Source organism: Actinia tenebrosa, unplaced genomic scaffold (assembly GCF_029948245.1).
Source record: "Actinia tenebrosa isolate PJP-AT-01 unplaced genomic scaffold, QUT_ActTen_1.0 PGA_scaffold4__44_contigs__length_22323623, whole genome shotgun sequence".
In the NCBI taxonomy this organism is placed as follows: domain Eukaryota; kingdom Metazoa; phylum Cnidaria; class Anthozoa; order Actiniaria; family Actiniidae; genus Actinia; species Actinia tenebrosa.
Genome location: NW_028292581.1, coordinates 8306308 through 8325282, shown reverse-complemented (window position 1 = coordinate 8325282; position 18975 = coordinate 8306308). Strand labels below are relative to the sequence as shown.

At 35.8% G+C, this 18975-nt stretch overlaps 1 protein-coding gene across 1 annotated transcript; it reads right to left on the bottom strand.

The window, feature by feature from the left end:
• Positions 1–386: 386 nt before the first annotated feature.
• LOC116303682 (uncharacterized) lies at positions 387–16256 on the bottom strand. The gene is made up of 30 exons (XM_089036211.1): positions 15509–16256; positions 14696–15036; positions 12675–12825; positions 12286–12549; positions 11617–11910; positions 10509–10837; positions 10159–10300; positions 9067–9327; positions 8463–8530; positions 8018–8237; positions 7285–7587; positions 7061–7187; positions 6828–6976; positions 6416–6543; positions 6126–6213; positions 5738–5814; positions 5550–5589; positions 5095–5192; positions 4866–4985; positions 4631–4782; positions 3912–4050; positions 3498–3647; positions 3194–3293; positions 2897–2976; positions 2616–2663; positions 2389–2523; positions 2035–2157; positions 1325–1470; positions 1110–1245; positions 387–643 (listed from the first exon to the last, which is right to left on the bottom strand). The coding sequence occupies exons 1-30, from the start codon at positions 15579–15581 to the stop codon at positions 560–562; spliced, it is 4566 nt and encodes a 1521-aa protein (XP_088892337.1). The 5' UTR covers positions 15582–16256; the 3' UTR covers positions 387–559.
• Between the last annotated feature and the right edge of the window lie 2719 nt (positions 16257–18975).

Here is an 18975-nt window from a genome sequence, read left to right as displayed (position 1 = left end):
AAGTTGGGGACCCCCATTTTGTATTTGCTTATTTTACTTCTAGTATAATGTTCTTTCATCATGCAAAATTAAAAAGAAAATTGTCGATGGGATCTTTTGCCCATGAACGTCCTTAAGTCTAAACATAAGTGATTTTTTTAGTCAGTGAAATAAAGGTGTGATTAGTGACAAACAGTTAAATTAAAACAAAAGAATACAATATAGGATTGCTATTGCTATTTGTTAATCAGTGCCCCCCCCCCCCCCCCCCCCCTTATTCATTGATGTCTTTTGCCTCCATTCTTACTAAATTATAGTATAAGTTACCGATTATATGCGTTCTGGATCAAACCCCTATCGTATTGTATACTTACTATTTTGACACAGGTCAAGTAAAATCAATCTAAAGTAGTTACAAATTTTAATTAGGATAGCAGTCAAATAGTTAAAAAGCTCATTTTTGAATATAGTTAAAATTCTTATTCTTGAATATTCTTGAATTATTGAATCTGAATAATCATTTTATTACAATATATTCTCAAGAGTGTTCTCTCTGGTCAGTAATATAATGCACGCAGGATTAATTGACGTCATCAAAATTGGCGTAATTACTGAAGGAGTCCAGATATTTTTGTATGATGTTGTAGCAGAAGACGTACTGAGTCTGCGAATTAAAAATAAAACATAAAAACCAGGAAAGTGAGAATGGATCACTTGCTTGGAATGGGATTTAGGAATCGCTGGAATCAGGAACTGATAGAATCTTAAATGTCGGGATAAAACTTTTTTTTTCTCTCCTAAAGTTAAGATGGCTACGCGTCATGCTTATTCTAACCCTTCTCTTGTATAGACGCCTTAATGTGACGTCAAACCAGCTCGATCTGGGGGACAAAACGAAAGAATTCCAATCTGCTGAGAATTAGAACCTATTGTTTTGTCCTCCGGATTGAGCTGCATTCCAAAGTGCTGCAGGGGGTGTATTTTGGCACTTTCGCGCGCTTCAAACTACACATGTATAGCCATAGCAGGCGCACACGTTTTCTATTTATTCATTTTAGCCACCGGGGATATATCGACACTGAATGAAATTTTTTCTAGCTTTACATTAATTAACAAAGTCTAATTCATACCAATGTTTCTACAGCTCCAGGTCTGTTGACACGAATACTCTTAACGGTCTGAAAGACGTCCAATACTTGTTCTTGTTTGACTCGTTCAAGACACGAAGCAATAGCACCGAATGTACCGCTACGACCAACACCGTTGCTGTGAAAAGAGGATCAGCACAGATTTAGTGAAGTGCTTATGCTTGGGACTGAGTAAAAAATTTCAATAACACAAGTACCTGCACTGAACTACTATTGGGGAGTTTCCCGACTTCTGTTGATATTTTTGTACTTCATCGATCAAATTCAACACTGTCTGGGGATCAGCAGGGATGCATTTGTTCTCCCAATTCAAGTGTTGCAGATGAAACACAATACGACGAGTCTGGAAAACAACGAGTATTGGCAAGACTGAGGATAATGCGATGGACCATAAAGTAAGTTTTAACTAGTATTTATTTTTTTCCGCAGATACCCCGCAAATCAAATGTTAAGCATAGACTTTGTTCTAGCGAAAACAAACAATTGCAACGTGTTTCATATCCACTGCATGTATGTTACAATGATATATGCAGCTTTACAAATGTCGTCGCAGAAACAGTTCAAGTATTTGAGCTTAAACTTCTGTGACGTTTTTTTTCCGCCGTAGAAGGCATCAACGGAAATGAAATTAACAAATTAATAAAGCATAAATCAAACATAAGATTCTACGTTGCCAGTGGTAGAAAAAAAATTTAGGGGTGCAGGGCGCAGGCTTAATCCACCCACCACCCGAAAGGTACGTCCAATAGTCAGTTTTTTTACCACAATAATTAAACAAAGTTAACTCAAATGTTTTTAGCGCGGTACAGGTGTTGTTCGACCACTGCTCTTAATTGTAGTTGCTGTTTACGTGAATTGAAAGCTATTCAGTTATTTTGCAAATCAAATCAAATACTTCGTTACTTGCCCCTTGCTTTGTAACTTCAAACTGTCTTGCAATTATATTATCCACGTCTTTGGTCTGTACCAGTTCAACAGTGACATCTCCATACTTTTTAGTTCCATGCTGCGGCCAGTATTGAGGAAAAGACTAAAAACAAAAACAAAAACAAAAAAAAAAAAAAAAGAAGAATATTCTTTGTATACAAGATTTGGCCGCTTGTTAAAACTGATTTGTAAGCGTGCAAGGCATCGGCAGATATCCTAATAACAGTACAATAAAATTAATAATATTGACAAAAATATATTGAAGAAAAGAATCCTGAAGGTAAAGTCATGATATAGCTTCATTAAGAAATTCAAATCAGTATGAATGTCCCACCTCACATTCTTCTTCCAAATTGTTCAACATGACGATGGTTCCTATCTCGTAGTCTATAACCATTCTCCAGAAATCTGCAATCGTGCTTTCCATGGGAGCTTGTGTCATTATAAATGCGTTATGCTCTCTATAGGTCTATAAGACAGAAAACCACATGTCAAGCCAAATGGTCTTTCTTATTTAATAGAGTTTTTATGTGAAACTTGAAGTTCCCCAGAGTAACTTACATGCACAAATGAAGCATTAATGTAGTCTCCCTTGGCACCATCTACCAGCTGTGAAGAAACGAGAATGTCATGTGATAAATTCGTGAAAATGTACCAACTGATTAGTTAATTGACTACAAAGAAAAAAAATTGGAAACACTATTTCCTTTTCATACATCTTTTTATTTATATTTTCGACATTTCGATTAACAACTCAAGCTAATATAAGTACATTGATTATATCTTTCGCAGTCGTATCAAAGTTTTCGTATTATATAGTTTCATATCTTCTTAAGACTTACATCGAGAATTAAAGCCGCATTCACGTAGTCTGCCTTGTTCTCGGTTTCATCTGTGCTGAGGATAACGCGGCTGCCATTTGCTGCAAATGTATATGAAACATTTGAAATTTATAATTTATATACATATATAAATTATATATATATATTATATAAATATAATATAATTAATGTATAACATTTTACGCGATCTATTGACTAAAGCAGAAGTCTGGTGATGCAGAATTTGAGCGTTTTTTCCGTCAACCAGAAATAAAATACCCTGCACTAAAACTGTAGCTGGATGTTAGTTCCACATACTTGCGACAATGTTTGGATATCTGTTCTTCTTCGTGTTTTCCTTTGCCAGTCCAACATCAAAATTCTCTTGACTATTTTGTGAAGTAACAGCTTCTAAACGCTACAATGACATGAACTTTTTGTTATACAATTGTCTTTTATGGCATTTTATAATTTTTTCCCAAAAAGAATCTGGTGAAATATACTAACAAATCAACACGCTACACACACTAAATGGAAGGAAACTAAAACAGAATAAAAATATCTTTAGGTGATTGTGTCAGGACATTAAACAAGTGCGCGATTGATAGGATGAATTTTATACCTGAAACTCCAGCGCATAACCTGTACGTTTCTGGCGTTTATCCACAGTTGACAACCGATACATTATCCTACGGAGGTCGTGCGGCTGTATTTCTGTGTTTCCACAAGTGAGAGCCTCATGAACAGCCATGTTCACGAAGATGTACTGCTCCTAATCAGTCAAAGCAGTATTCAAATTAGATACCTATTTAGGACGTTGATCTGATGTTTTAGTCATTTTATCTATACTAATATGATAATATTTTCCTAATGATAAAACCGGATCGAAAATATAGTCACTTGTCACAGGTTTAATCTTTATGAGGACTAGTCGTATGCTTACTGTGGTTATGGCTCTGCCCTAGTGTATACTGAAAGAGATAAAATATGGTTGCAGTTATGTTTTAGTGTCCAAAAAAATAGTAAGATGTCTTACAAGGGTTTGCACCATGTATGGTCTGTCGTCTCGTATTGCATGCAGATAACCAGGAATATCCAGAGTTTGCTGTTCAGTTTGGGCTTGTCGAAGCATTGCGTCAATCATTATGTAGGTACCAGTCCTTCCAACACCAGCACTGTCAAATTAAACACATATATAGACAAACATTTACTACTCTTCCCAGTAGACCGAGGTAGTTGCGATTTTTTAATCGCCTTCGTAGCGTCTGTTATGTTATCCGAAAGTATTTTTCAAATCGAACACGTGATGCCAATGTTGTACCACGAGGACAAGTTTTTTACACCACGTGGTCAAAATTCAGTCAAGTTTTAATCACGTGATGTAAAAAACTTGTCCTCGTGGTACAGCATTGGCATCACGTGGTCGATTTGAAATGTACTTGCGGATAACATTACAGACGCTACATACGAAGGCGATTAAAAAATCACAACTACCTCGGTCTACTGGGAAGAGTAGTATGCTATGCCAAACGAGCTTTGAGACTACAGTCATCATGTTTTTGTCATCTTGAAGACCCATGAGCTTTATTTCCGATCATCCAATAGTTTATTTCAATATCGCTTTATGTCAAATTAAAACCAAGAAGTCTAGATGATAGTTAGGTAGAAATGTGAAAGAAATGTGAAAGAGTCATTCATGTGTGACGGATGTGTAAAAATATAGTTTTAATACTCATTTTCTGCTATGATACTAACCTGCAATGGATAGCCATTGGTCTGTTATCGTCAGAAGACATTGCAAGCACCTTTCGCCTGAATGCAAGTGCAGCCGTTGCATGGACAGGAACCCCTTTATCAGGCCAAGCTGTGAAATGGAAATGAAGAACTTTTCGGTTTGGCATGCCGTCCTTGAAAAAAGGTAGAAATGAGGTCATTCTAATAAAAAATCCCTTTTTTTAAATTGAAACTAACACAACTTCATTTTGGTTACCTTCGACACAAAGAAAGTACGGATAGTGAAGTCTGCAAAAACCTCTGTCTTGTGATTGGTGACAATGATGTCTGAATAACGAGCAGAGTTTTTATCAGGCCAGTATTGATGACACTTTCTCTGAAACAAAAACAAAAGCAAAGCAAAGCAAAAACGATGCATTTCAAAAATTCACATGCCTTTTATTGTCATGTGCCCTAAAAATGGAAATTGTGTAGATGCCACATACCTTTCCAAGTTCAAGCAGATTGGTAAGCATGATAATTGAAGATATTTCGTGATCCCAGATCATACGCCAAAAGTCATCCAATGTGTTGTTCAATGGACCTAAAGTTATATAAGTAAGATTTTGGTAAATTACAGTTCTAGACCTCTAAAGTGAATACTTAATGGGCAGAACGGCGCCAACTGCCAGAGTAAGGGCCGGGAGAGCGCACTGGGAAAAGAAAAAGTTTTTCTGTTATTCCTGCATGAAACCATATAGAGTTCCTCGAAAATTTTGAATTTACGAATGAGAAAGGAGAGGTCTTTGACAGGCAGCGTTTAAGTTTTCGAATGCTTCTGACACTTTCCGGCGTAGAAATTACTATTTGGTATAATGTGGAATATGAAGATAGCCTTTCAAGTGCAATATTCAACTCTAGTTTGTATATTGCATCCCTCTGCACGTTAAATTTTCTTTACCTTGTGTTGCAATATACGCTGCTGGAGCTCCGTCATATCCCTGTACATATAGAGTCAAAGAAGCATAAGCAAGCGTTGTCAATGGCAAAACTTCATAAAATGGAAAAAGGATAGAAAACCTAATTATCATTCTAATAATCACTACGTATTCATACCATAGCTATATTATGATACGGTGGGAAACTTACGCGAATAAAGGATGCATTAATATAACACGAGTCTTGATCATCATTAACTGGTTCCAAAGTAACAAGCGAATGGTCATCTGAAGTTAGAACATATATTTCATGAAAACAATTTCTATATCGCAAACCACCTACTCAAAAATGATAAACACATAAATCAAAAAAGTATTGACACTTGTCATTATCCCTAATATTATAGAACCTCCATTCTGACGTAATGTGAATCTCGTTGTGGCATCTTAGCAAAAATTCATTCATATGTTGAAGGAAAAAGCAGCTGCAAAAGATCTCGGTAATATTTAATCAGAATTTGCCAAACCATAAATGTACTTGATTTATCAGCAGAGAGATACCTGCTATAAGGGAAGTGATATAGGCATTTATGACTTACACGCAACAATATTTTTGTATCGATTCTTTATCTTGTTGATAGGTCTCTTTGCCATCTTGCATTCATGCATCGGCTCCACGGGTATGCTCTGTAGTTGTCAACCAACCAAAACGAAAACACAAAAGATCAAACTAAGTTTGTAAAATATTCCTAAAAAATCGGACGTACGGTAACGATTTTCTTGAAAAAACATGGTTTCTATTACATTCAAACGTTTGAAATATATAATATATAAATAAATTAGTGGAGATATGAAGGATTTACTTTTACTAAAGTTGGCAAAGACATACCTTAAATTCTTCCGTGAGCTTACTTTTGTCTGGCGGAATAAATTCTATTGGACTCTGGGCAGTCATCATGATCAAATCAGGAAGGAAGCTTTCAGTTTCTTCATATGTATGATCTTCTACGTTGTTTTCTTTTGGTAAATACAATCAATACGTTACCAAAATAATCGTTTATTGTTTAAATGTCTATCTGATATCGATCTTGCCATGACAGTAGATCGAAATCTCAATCTCCCGAGCTTCATCGCAGTGCCGATTATTACTCAGTTGAGAAAGGAAGACATGAAAGTTTATCAAAAAGATGTCAAAAACGTGTGAAAAAACTAGTGTAGCTGTCTGGCTTCGGTGCGGCGCAAAAAAATTGAATGAATATGCTGAACTTAGCTTCATATGATTTATAACTAGATTCATTTACCTGCGTCGAAAGAACTTTTTGCAGACACTTCCAGGAAATCAATATAATCATTATTCTCTGGGACTGGCGTATCGTCAATGACAGCCAGTGGTACAGGTACTGGGTCCATAACTATATCTTCGTGTTTATTTTTACGATTGCGATTTCGACTATATATATGGGACAAAAAGTACTTTAGATTTTATCGAACATTTATGTTTAAAATCGTTATTGGATTGCGCATACGTATTTACCGTTTATATAAAGTAGTCACAACAATGAGAATCAGCACTAGGACAATAAACCCTGCAATGAATCCGGCTATCATCGAGCGGTTGAAAGGAGAGGTAGAATTTTCATCTGCATTACGTCTTGATTTAACTGAAAAAATCGAAAGCGCCAAAAATAACTCGACATTTTTTTCAGAGAAAAAATCATCCATTTTTTAGATTCCAGTAAAAACTTAATATTCACTTACCAAGTGAAGGTATAGTTATGTTATCACCACTTTTGTAAGGGCCTTCTTTGATTGTGGTCGCACTAATCTTGTATGAGAACGTTCCGTTTCCGGTAATATTAAAGACGTATATAAGATCAGTTGTCCCGTTTATAGTAACTATCTCTACATTTGATGTTTTATTGTTGTAGTAGTATACAATGGTGTACCTCCTGATGTTGCCATTCAAGTCACGTGGTCTATCCCACGTGATAACAACACGTGGTCCAAATGAGCATTGTGCAGGTATCAAAGTACCAGAGACATTTACTGGAGCAGAAGGAGCTTTAGACAAAAGATAAAAGATAAAAGTAAGAACATTTCAATATATGTCATTACTTTAATGCTCAAAGTAATCCCCTTTTCCAAAAACATCTTGTCCTGCTGGACATGGAGTCCTAGAGTTAATGTTTAGGAATTTCCAAAAGCATGATAATGTCTTTAAGTGTGGAGACCAACCACGAGGCTCGGATGATAGTGAGCTATTCATTCCGAAGCACAGCCATATACTGAATGGAAATATGGCGATTCATTTGAAAAACTATCGTTCTGAACTGACTTGCCTCTCTTACATGTGAAAACGCTTTTATGTTTCCACGTGAATACGAGTCTAGTCAGTCCAAAACAATAATTAATCAAATTGGTTGCCATATTTTGATAAGATGTACACAGATGTTTAGTTTATTTTACGGTTTGATAGCTTTTAATATCTCACCATCCTCTAACGTTCTCACTCTTCGCTCTGTACTTGGTGAACCAATGTACTTTGTGTTATTGACTGCTATAGTGATGACGTAAGTTGTATACTTGAGTAGTGACGTCAGAGTATAGTTTCCAACATCACCCACGTCAATTATATTAGACTTTCCTTCTTGTGGTGTATAGGTTATCCTGTATCCCTTGAGCGGCCCGTGAATCAACGACTGATTTTGAAGCTATAATTATTATTTTAGTTTTAGAAAAGAAGGAAAAAAGTTAGATAAGGGTAACATGGAGCACAAGTTCAAAGGAGGTCGAAATAGTCAACCAGAATATTTTGTTAATAAGAAATGTTTTTTCTTCTCGTTCAAACTAGAAGGTGGGAACAGTTGGTTAGCTCTGCGCATGTTTTATGTTCATGCCACAAAAATTTACTGGTTAAATAAATAACAAATACTTACCTTCCATTTTAGCAAAATTGTTTCAGATGACGTTTCTTTAACATTTAGAGAAGCTATCGATTCGGGTTCTAAGTAAAAAAACCAATTACAAAACTGATGAATTTGATGCTATATTCAGTAATTATATCGAAATTGAAGCGGTTTTTGGCACGATGCAGAACAACAAATTAGTTGCCACAATGTAAGCATGATCACGATTTGCACAGTAAACGCAACTAAACAGTCATATGCATTTTATTGGTTGATTCACACAAAGCACTTGGAAACCATTTCAATATTAAATACTTTAAAATGTCAAGCCACGCTGTATCGTATGTTTTCCGATCGAAAAAAAAAAAAAACACCACATAAAAAAGAATATAAATTGACAGGAATAAATATCCTTTACAATAACTACCTGTTATTTGACACAAACTATTTATTCCTGACTGTAATAACAAGTTGCTAAAGGAACCTCGCGAGAATACAAATTGAATACAGTATCTAACATTTACATTTTTGAGCAAATATTTGGCTATTTCCAAGGAATCAAGGAACTGGAATCTATTTTATATGATTCACTTGAAACGAAATGTTATGAAAATGATACGTGTTAAATATGCACCTGCAATAGCAGTTCTGATTGTTGTGACGTTGCTCCATACTCCATGCCCTACTTGCTTGATGGCCTTTATTGAGACATTGTATTCAGTGTACGGCTTTAAGTTGGTCACATCATAAGTCAGGTCATCGCCAAAGACTCTAAAGGTACTGTTTTCGACTTTCACTAGGTATCCAGTGATATGGTCTGTAGAACTGCAGTTTTTGTAGGTCCATGTTAGTGTTATTGAACGTTCCTTAGGAATACATTCCATACGAGGAGGTTCTGGTGGGGGGAAACATTTTAACGAAAAATAAAATAAAATAATAAAATTAAAATGAAATAATGACAAAGTTTGAAACTTAATCTTAATCACGAAGTTGGTTCTTTTTTCATTGCTTGCTTTGAAAACAAAAAAACTTTCAAATCTTTATTATGTAAAACAATGGCTTTACAAGAACCTTTTTCTACTGCGGTCTTTGAATTGATTATTGTCCAGAGAATGTCGTAAAATGGCCAAAACATGCTGCATAGAATCATAACCGTCATTATCGCACTTCTGGCCGGAAGACTCATAAGGTCGTATTAATTAATTTGACAATTAATGTACGCGGTTCAGTTTGTTTGCTGATCCTTAAATCCTATTTCCAGTCGAGAGAAACCAACACACAATGAATAAAAAAGCGTACAGGAAGATAGGACATATAGGCCTAAGAAATTCAAACCGGTTATAACTGTGCTCCGGGGTCATTCATGTACTGTATAGCGGCTGTCAGAAACGCCTTCACATGCTTTCAGTTTTATCCCGTTGAGCTGCGCCACTGCTGTGCTTGCGATGGTGATAAGCGATTTTGATTTTTTATTTCTTATTTTATTTCTTATTTTTATTTTCTAACTTATTATTTTAAGTTTAGCTTGAAAGTGTCATCATGGCATGCGCATCGACCGACATCTGTCACAAATATGACTATGATCTAAAGGTCCACACATACTGATGTGCGCCTCAGCCACTACTGTACAATTTTAGTGCTTTACAAAAATGAGGAATGGGAAAACCACGAAAAATAAAGGTAGCCGAGCACTGTTTAAAACACTAGAATGATACAAAATACTTACCTTGGTTAGTAACGTAAACGTTGACTCTCATTGTTTTCCATTTATGATATTCCACTGGTACAAATCTTATGTACCTGGCCAGTTGAGGGTTTGTAAGATCATTACGTACTACACTGTTAGAGTCGGTATTTCCTTTGAAGAGCTGAAAAACAAAAACCATCAATAAAAGATTAGAATGTGAAACTGGTTTAAATAGAGTACGATTTAGGAAACAGTTTTGCTTTGCTTTTTATGCAGTAAAAATATAAATTGCCAGCACCCCAGGAATCCCTTTTTGTCTGATTCACTTTTAAAACCCAGGTCAAACATTTACAAACTTTTTTAGTTTTCTTCGTGATTTTTGAAATTACCTTTAAATTTACATAAGTATATCGTCGTGTTATGTTATTTATTGCTAAGTACAGCCTGTATTTTTTCACCCATTCATTGACACCACCATTCCCTTGTGTAGCTACAGCAGTAATTACACGTGGAGTACCGAGATTAATCTGCAGGTAATCATCAGGATTATTATTATCTCTTGCTGCCCATCCATATGAACCATTCAGCTTGGCGTTGTAAGGTGCATAACGAACGTCGCCTGGGTTGCTTGTTTTTTTATAATATGATGAGGCTGTGTAACTGCTGTCTGATAGTTTCAGATTTCTCTCCTTTCCAACAAGAGATTGCTCTGGACACCCTAGTGCAACCAATAAACATAAAACATTTATAAGAAAACAACATAGCGTACTGATCGTAGCCTAGTTGATAATGAGGCTGTGTAACCTCTGTCTGGTAGTTTAAAATAGCTATATGTTGATTCCCGAACAGCGTTGGCTACTTCCTTATAAAATATGTTTTTCGTATTTTTACTTTCTTTCTATTTACTCAGGATCGGCGTAGCCAGGATTTTACCTTTGAGGGAGGCGGTAAAAGGGGAGGGGGGGGGGGGGGTATCAAATATCGTTTCCAGAAACATCGGTAATTATGAGTTGCGTGAACTTATTACGTGATTGCCTAGGTGTTTAGGTTTCTACTGCGTGATGATGACGTTCTTGGATACAGCTGCTGATTGACAACAAGGGCGGATCCAGGGGGAGGGTCGGGGGGGGGGGGGTCGCGACCCCCCTGTCATTCATGAGGTCAAATGGGCTTCTTGTGGTAAAAATGCGACTGGGATTCCTTTGCCCACAAAATTTACCCCTGAGACCCCCCTTCAAAAAAACCCTGGATCCGCCCTTGGACAATGATGAAGACACGTTTATCGATAAGCTTTATTCGAGATGACTATCTTAAGCTTATGTATAGACTTTAATCAGCATCAATATGCATGAATATAGACTGAAGATGAATGAGTAGTTGTTGCCCGTTACAAATAGACAGTGGCTAGGTTTGGTTCATATTCAACTTGACGATTTCAAAATTGTTGACAGCTGTAGAGCAAACATAAGTGATTGGTTTATTTCTGTTGTATCTTACCATACTCAATGTCTTTCCGAGCTGCATAAGGTCCTTCCTTGACTGTAGTCGCACTTATTTTGTATGATAGCATCCCATTCTTTGTAACATTGATAATGTAGCTGAGATCAGCTGATCCACTGATTGTGACTGTCTTGTTATTGAATGCTTCCTCGTTATAGTAGTATACGATGGTGTACTTCCTGATGATGCCATTAGGGTCTCGTGGTCTATCCCACGTGATAACAACACGTGGTCCAAGTGGATGTTGTGCAGGTATCAAAGTACCAGTGACATTTACTGGAGCAGAAGGAGCTTAAAGACAGAAATATAGTACTTCTAAACATCGTCTTATTTTTGGCTCTTGATTTTGTTTACAGGCTTTTAGTAGACTATTAGCTAACAGAATCTCCATTCTTTCTCTCGCTTGTGGAGGGAAATAGTCCTCATCGGCTCGGGCGTAATGATTTCCCATGTCATACCACGTTTTCATTCCCTTGAGAATAAGATTCTTTGTTTGAATGGTATCCACATTCATGTGTCTTTTCATGTGCAACCGAGCGCAACCGTTAAACAAAGAAATGATACTCTATAGAATGAAACGTGATCTGAAACGGAAAACATCACGCCAAAGCCGAGGAGGATTGTTAAAATGAGACTCTGCCAGCAGGGTAGTAGACAATATTTTACCGTCCTCCTTTGTTTTTATCTTTGTTGTCTCGCTCCATGATCCATTTACACGTTGTGTTCTTGCTAACACCCTTACTTTGTATTCTGTGTATGGCTTCAGACCCAGTAAAGTGTACTGCTTATCACTGCTGCTTACATAAAGCGGATCTTCCCTTCCATTGCTTATGAAAAATCCAGTTATGGGACATGTTGGATTGGACTGTTTGATCGTCCAGCTTAGTTGGATTGATCTTGGATGAGGGATTGTTGTTACTACTGGGGCTTCTAGAGAGAAAGATAAAAACACCTTTACAAAAAGTCAAGGAAAATGCACTCTTCGATTCGTTTCTTCTTATATGCAAAAAAAAAACAACACAACACGAATAATACTGGAACATGCTGGTACATACCTTGGTAAAAAACACCAGTGTACATATTAACGCGTATCGTCTTGTGATTATGAAAGTCAACCGGGACAAATCTGAAGTACCTTGCTGTTATCGGGTTTTGACTAAGATCGTGACGTTTTACTCCATTACTGTTTGTATTGCCTTCAAACATCTAAAAATGTATAAATTAATTAATACTTAAAAACAGATCGTTTTTATTGATCTCCAGCAGTAAGATTAATCATGATCAGGCATCATTAGAATCATCATCAGAGAAGCGCATGTATTCCAGCAGAGTCTTGAGTATAGTCTTTAGTATAGTACCCACAACAGGAGGTATGGCAGATGAGTGCAGAAGATATGACAGTAGACTCATTAATTGCCAACAATAGAGCAAGCATGGTTCACTGATTCGCAGTTCTCGGAAGAGTTTCGGATTCACATCGCCAGGGTTTCGGATTTCATTCGACGATTACAGAAGCTTACTAACCCATCCGTACTAAGTCAATATTAGCTAATACAAACGCTTACTAACCCACTCGTACTAGGTCAATTTTAGCTAGCCGTAGTGGGAGTACCAGTTCGTAGTGGAATATGCATGCGAAAAAAGGAGTTTAAATTTTTTGGAGAAACAAATGAGACTCATTGAAATACTTTTTTTTATAATCCAGCGCGATTGATTAATGATTATCTATTTCTATAGGATCAATTAATGTATATATATTTTTTATTCGAATTAATCCAAAAAGTCAAAAGCAAATCAGGTCATGACTTTCATAGCATTTGGTGGCTCTGAAAAGAACCGTTTTGTTTATTTGTTTATTTTGTCAAAAATACGGTAGGGGAAAACGTATGTTCCAGAGTAAAATCGTTGAAATTAATACCTTGTTCCTGTTAGATTTGCATTGATTGACACCTATAATTGTATATCACGATTGCATAATAAAACACAAATACACCACAGTTCCAGAACAAGATCGCTGAAAACCGTACCCTGTTCCGGAATTGCGAAAATAGATACCCTGTTCCAGAGAGGAGAGAGCGAGATTTTATATGCCCTGTTCCAGAGTAGAATCGCTGAAAACCATACCCTATTTGGCGGCACGTACCCGTATAGTGAATATAGGGAAGTACCCCCCTCCCCCCACCCCCGTTTTGCACCCCCCCCCCCCCGAACTTTTGCTTTTGCCCACCACCAAGTATTTCATAGAAGTATCTCATAGATCAGTACACAAAGTTCTTACTCATCCCTCGATTGAAACATTATGATTCATTTTGAGTAGAATATATAGTTTGATGAAATTAGCCAGCAACCTAGATTGTTGACTTAAAAGAATACAAAATATAAAATATATATCTCGTATAGTATAGCATATTGACATATTTGTAATTTGACTTCGAGTTAAACCCTATTGTTCTCAGTGTGTCCAATCAGAAACGCTTCCAGAATACGGACGCGCAACACGAGTAGAGTCAGGTCCTTAACATTTCTCCCTTCCCCCTCCACTTGGGCCTGAAACTCAGGCCACGCTAATTTATAATGAAATATGTATTCAAATGGTACACGATTTAGTTAGGCTAGCAAAATCCACATGTATGTTGGTAGCTACTTTTCTCCGTATATATTTAGTAAATTATTCGTATATAGTTTATGGGCCAGGTTGGAAAAAAGTTATGCTTTTAAGTAAAAGTTATAATTTTAAGATTAAAATCTGCAACCCAATAAAGTATAATATTTACGCAGGCAAGGGCCCCGTTTACACCAGGGAATTTTGGTACAACCACTAATTTTACAGCGTTTAGAGCGGCATCTAAATTTTAAAAACCGCGATATTGTTAGCATGTGCGATTTGAAGTCACGCTAGAGTGGTAATCACTGTTTAAATCTCCGGAGCTATGGCTTCGAGAATGATCGTTATCCAATCATTGCTTAGCATTATGTCATGTATTCGAATAATAGACAATATTTAGAAACATATACGACATGTACTTCTGGAGTCGATTCCTAAAATCAGGGATCTCTTCTAGTAACTTGTTATTACCTTGTGTGTACCGTTGTCGTCTTTATAGCTGTTCCAGTTTGACGAGTCATCTGAGTAATTCATCTTGTAACTTGTCACCCACTCTTTTTTTTCTTTGTGTTGCACGCTATCTGGATCACCACCATTTCCTTGTGTTGCCACAGCAGTAATAACACGTGGAGTACCGAGGTCAATCTGTAGGTAATCATCAGGATTACTATTATACCTTGGTGCCCATCCATATGTACCATACAGCTTGGCTTTATGAGGTACATAGCGATAATCAAACGATGATGAGGCTGTGTAACTGCTGTCAGATATATTTAGACTGTTTCTTCCTGAAAGAGACTTCTCTACACAACCTAAAGATATAATCACGAAGTATTTAGCTGATTAATTTATTAATTAATAAAGGCTTAATAATAATAAATGAAGTGATTTTAATTTATTTTTCAGTTTGTAGTGTGTAATGTTCAAAGATAATAATGATTAATGATAATTATTACTTAATAATAGTAAGTGAAATGATTTTACTTAACCAACGAAACAATTTTTTTTCTAGTTTTTAGTCTGTAGTAATAATCAAAATTAACAATGCTTAAAAATGCATAATACTACCTAATACCTATTATAAATAAGCAATAAATTGATTTTACTTAACCCACGGAACAATTTTTTATTTATTTTTTACACTTTTAAGTGTGTAATGAAAAAATACACAGATGAATATTATTGACATAAATGATTAGTATTAGTTTAATAGCTATTATATCACAAGATAAAAATAAAATAATAAAATTCCTGTAATAAGTGCAATGTTATCGTTATCCTTACCAGTAGTTTCTCCTTTCACGCCAAAAGCCAAACAACAAAAAGTCAGTGTAACCTGAAAAATTACTCTGTCCATGTTCAAACTGTTCTGTACGCCAATAAAATATGACCGAACGTCACGAACCAGTATTTCAGCAGCGGTAACTAATCTAGAATCGAAACAGTTGTGCTGCAAACTATATTTGGTTGTACAGAATAAATATTTATTTTGATTTATGTGAGGTATCGAAACAGCTAACACAACCGGAAAAAAAAAAACCCATTTTTATATGCTTTTTGATCTTAGCATGGAAACTTATTGTGCATTATTCAGTTATGTCGCAACGAAGATCTTAGAATAAAAGACCAGTTCCTTTAGTGGTTTTGAAAAAAGGAAACGGACCAAGTTAATTGAATCTTGTTTTATGGCTGATCCGATGTCCGACTATCAAGTAATGATTTTCAAATTCACCGTAACAGGGAGAAATAGTCGTTTCACTTTGTGTAGGACATGTAAATTACAGTGGTACGGCGGTCAGATATGGAGAGAAACGGATGTAATATGTTCAGACTACTATTTTGTCATAAACTTATATAGAGTTGAAGTTCTTCCTCGTTCGTCATTCAAACGTTATCAACCAGTCTGAGATTGCTAGACGTAAGATAGGAGTTTGGAACCCGCTTTTTTATCCACGGTTAAACAATGTCATATCAGTTTCAATCCTTGGCTTGGCTAATGGGAATTTGGAATCGCTCGATTCTCTATACCCGTTACGTTTTCATTCATGAATTTAAAAAATACCTATGATAAAACTGTTGCTTTACTCCCTCATCTGAATTTGTATATACTTACATATAAGGAAAAGTTCCTTGAAGTAGAACTAACTTATATTTTTTCTCTTCTATATGTTATATTTATTGAATTTATAAAAGATGAAGGCCAAAGATGAAGACCAAAAATAGGCTTGCTCATCAACATGATTAGTGCTTTAGTCTAAGAATGACAATAGTTACCATTCCAATAAAGGAGAGTCAATAAAATGCAGCTGAAACAAATACAAAATGTCAGATACAAAACTACGAATAAAAAACAGTATGAGAGTCTTAAAATGCAGCTGAAACAGATACAAAATCTCAGATACAAAACTACGAATGAAAAACTGTATGAGTAAATCAAATATGTTAGATGTATAGGGTTTCGAAACTGGTCACCATGTGGTTGGAGTATATTGTTGTAAATATCTGCCACAGACATGTCATGGCAGTCGCGGAACGGAAATGATGTAATGTTTCAAATACGAGTTGTACGCCTCGGCAATTGAAATTCCACTCGGATCTTGAATAAACCCCAATAAAATACAGTGACGAGTATTCGACACGACATCTTATACTCTTTTTGCTATGTTTGTTTTTATTTCAAAGTTCTAGTAATTTGAAATAATTCAAAGTCCGAGTAGTAGGACTTTGAAATATTTCAAAGTACTAGAACTTTGAAATGGGTGCGGTCGTATTTGATGGGGGTTTCAAACTACTGCACGTGGTACAAATAAGAAACCCTGGTTGATCGATGAGCTCATGAATAATTAATGAGTATAAGATGGAGGTTCTGAATTCTCAGGCAGCTACATAATATGCATTGAAACATAAATACATTCATTGTATTTGTAGACTTTGCCTTTTATATTATTTTGTTAGTTTGGTAGCCGCCATCTTTGCTTATAAAATTTCATATAAAAACAGTTTATATCGTTAAAGCAAAAAAGTGAAGACGAGAGGGCTAATTTGTTTTTGTGAATTTTTTACTAAATATTTCGATCACTGACCAGTGAACATCATCAGCAAACGGACTGTAATCTACAATTCAAATGTAATTCGAAATTTATTCTAATTAACATAACAAGAGCAACCTGAAATTGCAACGTGCAACATTTGCATTGTAGATCACGCAAAAAAAAACCGTTTGCTTACGATAATCACTAGTCAGTTATCGAAATATTAAGTAAAAAAGGACACTCAAAGTAAGATGGCTTCTTGTTATCTTTTTTGTACTAAATTCAGATTCCCAATTTTTTTTAAATATTGTTACAGAAATTGTTTCAAATCTTTCAAAAGACTACTCTAAAATCATGAAACACATTTGAATGGTTTTCTACAACAATGAACATGAAACCGCGGCACAGAATATGAAATATATTTCAAGCTGTCAAGTACGGAAGCCCTGGAGGGACAATTCATACTTCGCACTTCGCACTTCTTATTTCACATATGTAAGGAACACTTAATAAAGTGAAAATTATTGCATTATAGGAATATCCTTGATTAAAATATTTGACAATCAAGTCATCTCTTCCAATTTCTTCTCTTTGATAACCTTGGAGATGAGAAAAAGTGTACCGTGGCAACACTTGTGTCTCTGCGGTGCCAACAACGTATACAACGAAAATGATGGTAAAGAACCACCTGATCACGACCTAAAAAAAAACAGAAAGAAAGAAAATAAAACAAAAAAGTTTAGTCGTACATATCTAGTAAATGGACCTACCTAGCAAAAATAGACTTACCATATGTGTTGGTTTTCTAGCTTCTTGTCTGATTTTCTGAAATGCACACTAAGTCCGAAGTAAATTTTGATAACTGAAATTTTAAGTGTGAATCATGAAGTGTGAAATGTGAAGCGTGAAGAATGAAGTGTGAAGTTTCCACTTAAATATGTGAAATAAGAAGTGCCTCCAGGGCTTCCGTAGTCAAGGGTAGCTTTCTAATTTTCTAGTTTTTACTTTTTCCAATGGGCAAAATATTCGGGACATTTGCTTGGAATTCGGTCCCAGACCCTCTAATTTTGGCCCTGAATCGTAGCAAAATGAGCAAATTTTAGAACAAATTTTCATGTTGTCATGACTTACTTACTCACAATTAACACTCGGATTTAATTATTTGGTCATTGTGCTATCAATAAACGTTAAGCTATTAGTGAAATTAAAAGAAAAGTCCGGATCCCGTCATTTTCACCTTGAATGAAAATAAACAAATACATTTATTTCTTTAGTGTCTAGTCGTTCTAGCGCTTTCGCACTAATTGGGGACACTTATCACAGGGATCCCTAACCAGATAAATCCGAAACCACTAATACTTAATGCCTGGGGTGAAAAAGGCCGCCATTTTATAGCCTAAGATGCTTTGCGACAATCCTTTCTCAGTCTCTCATTAGGCCATTTCTTTTCTCCGTGAGCTATTTCTTTTCTCCGAGAGCTATTGCTTTTCTTAGATCCAAATTTGTTACATATGGTAACCGTAGGTTTAGTATAGGAGGCCTAAATTATGTAGTAGTGTCCCTATAACTTTACGCACTGCCACGTCATTAAATGAATTTAAAAAGCATGTGAAGACATACCTATGTAGGCAAGCCTTTTTTATGTAGTTTTCCAGAATATTTGTCCATACATATATTCTTATATATTTTTTGATCCTACATATATTTTATAGTTATTTT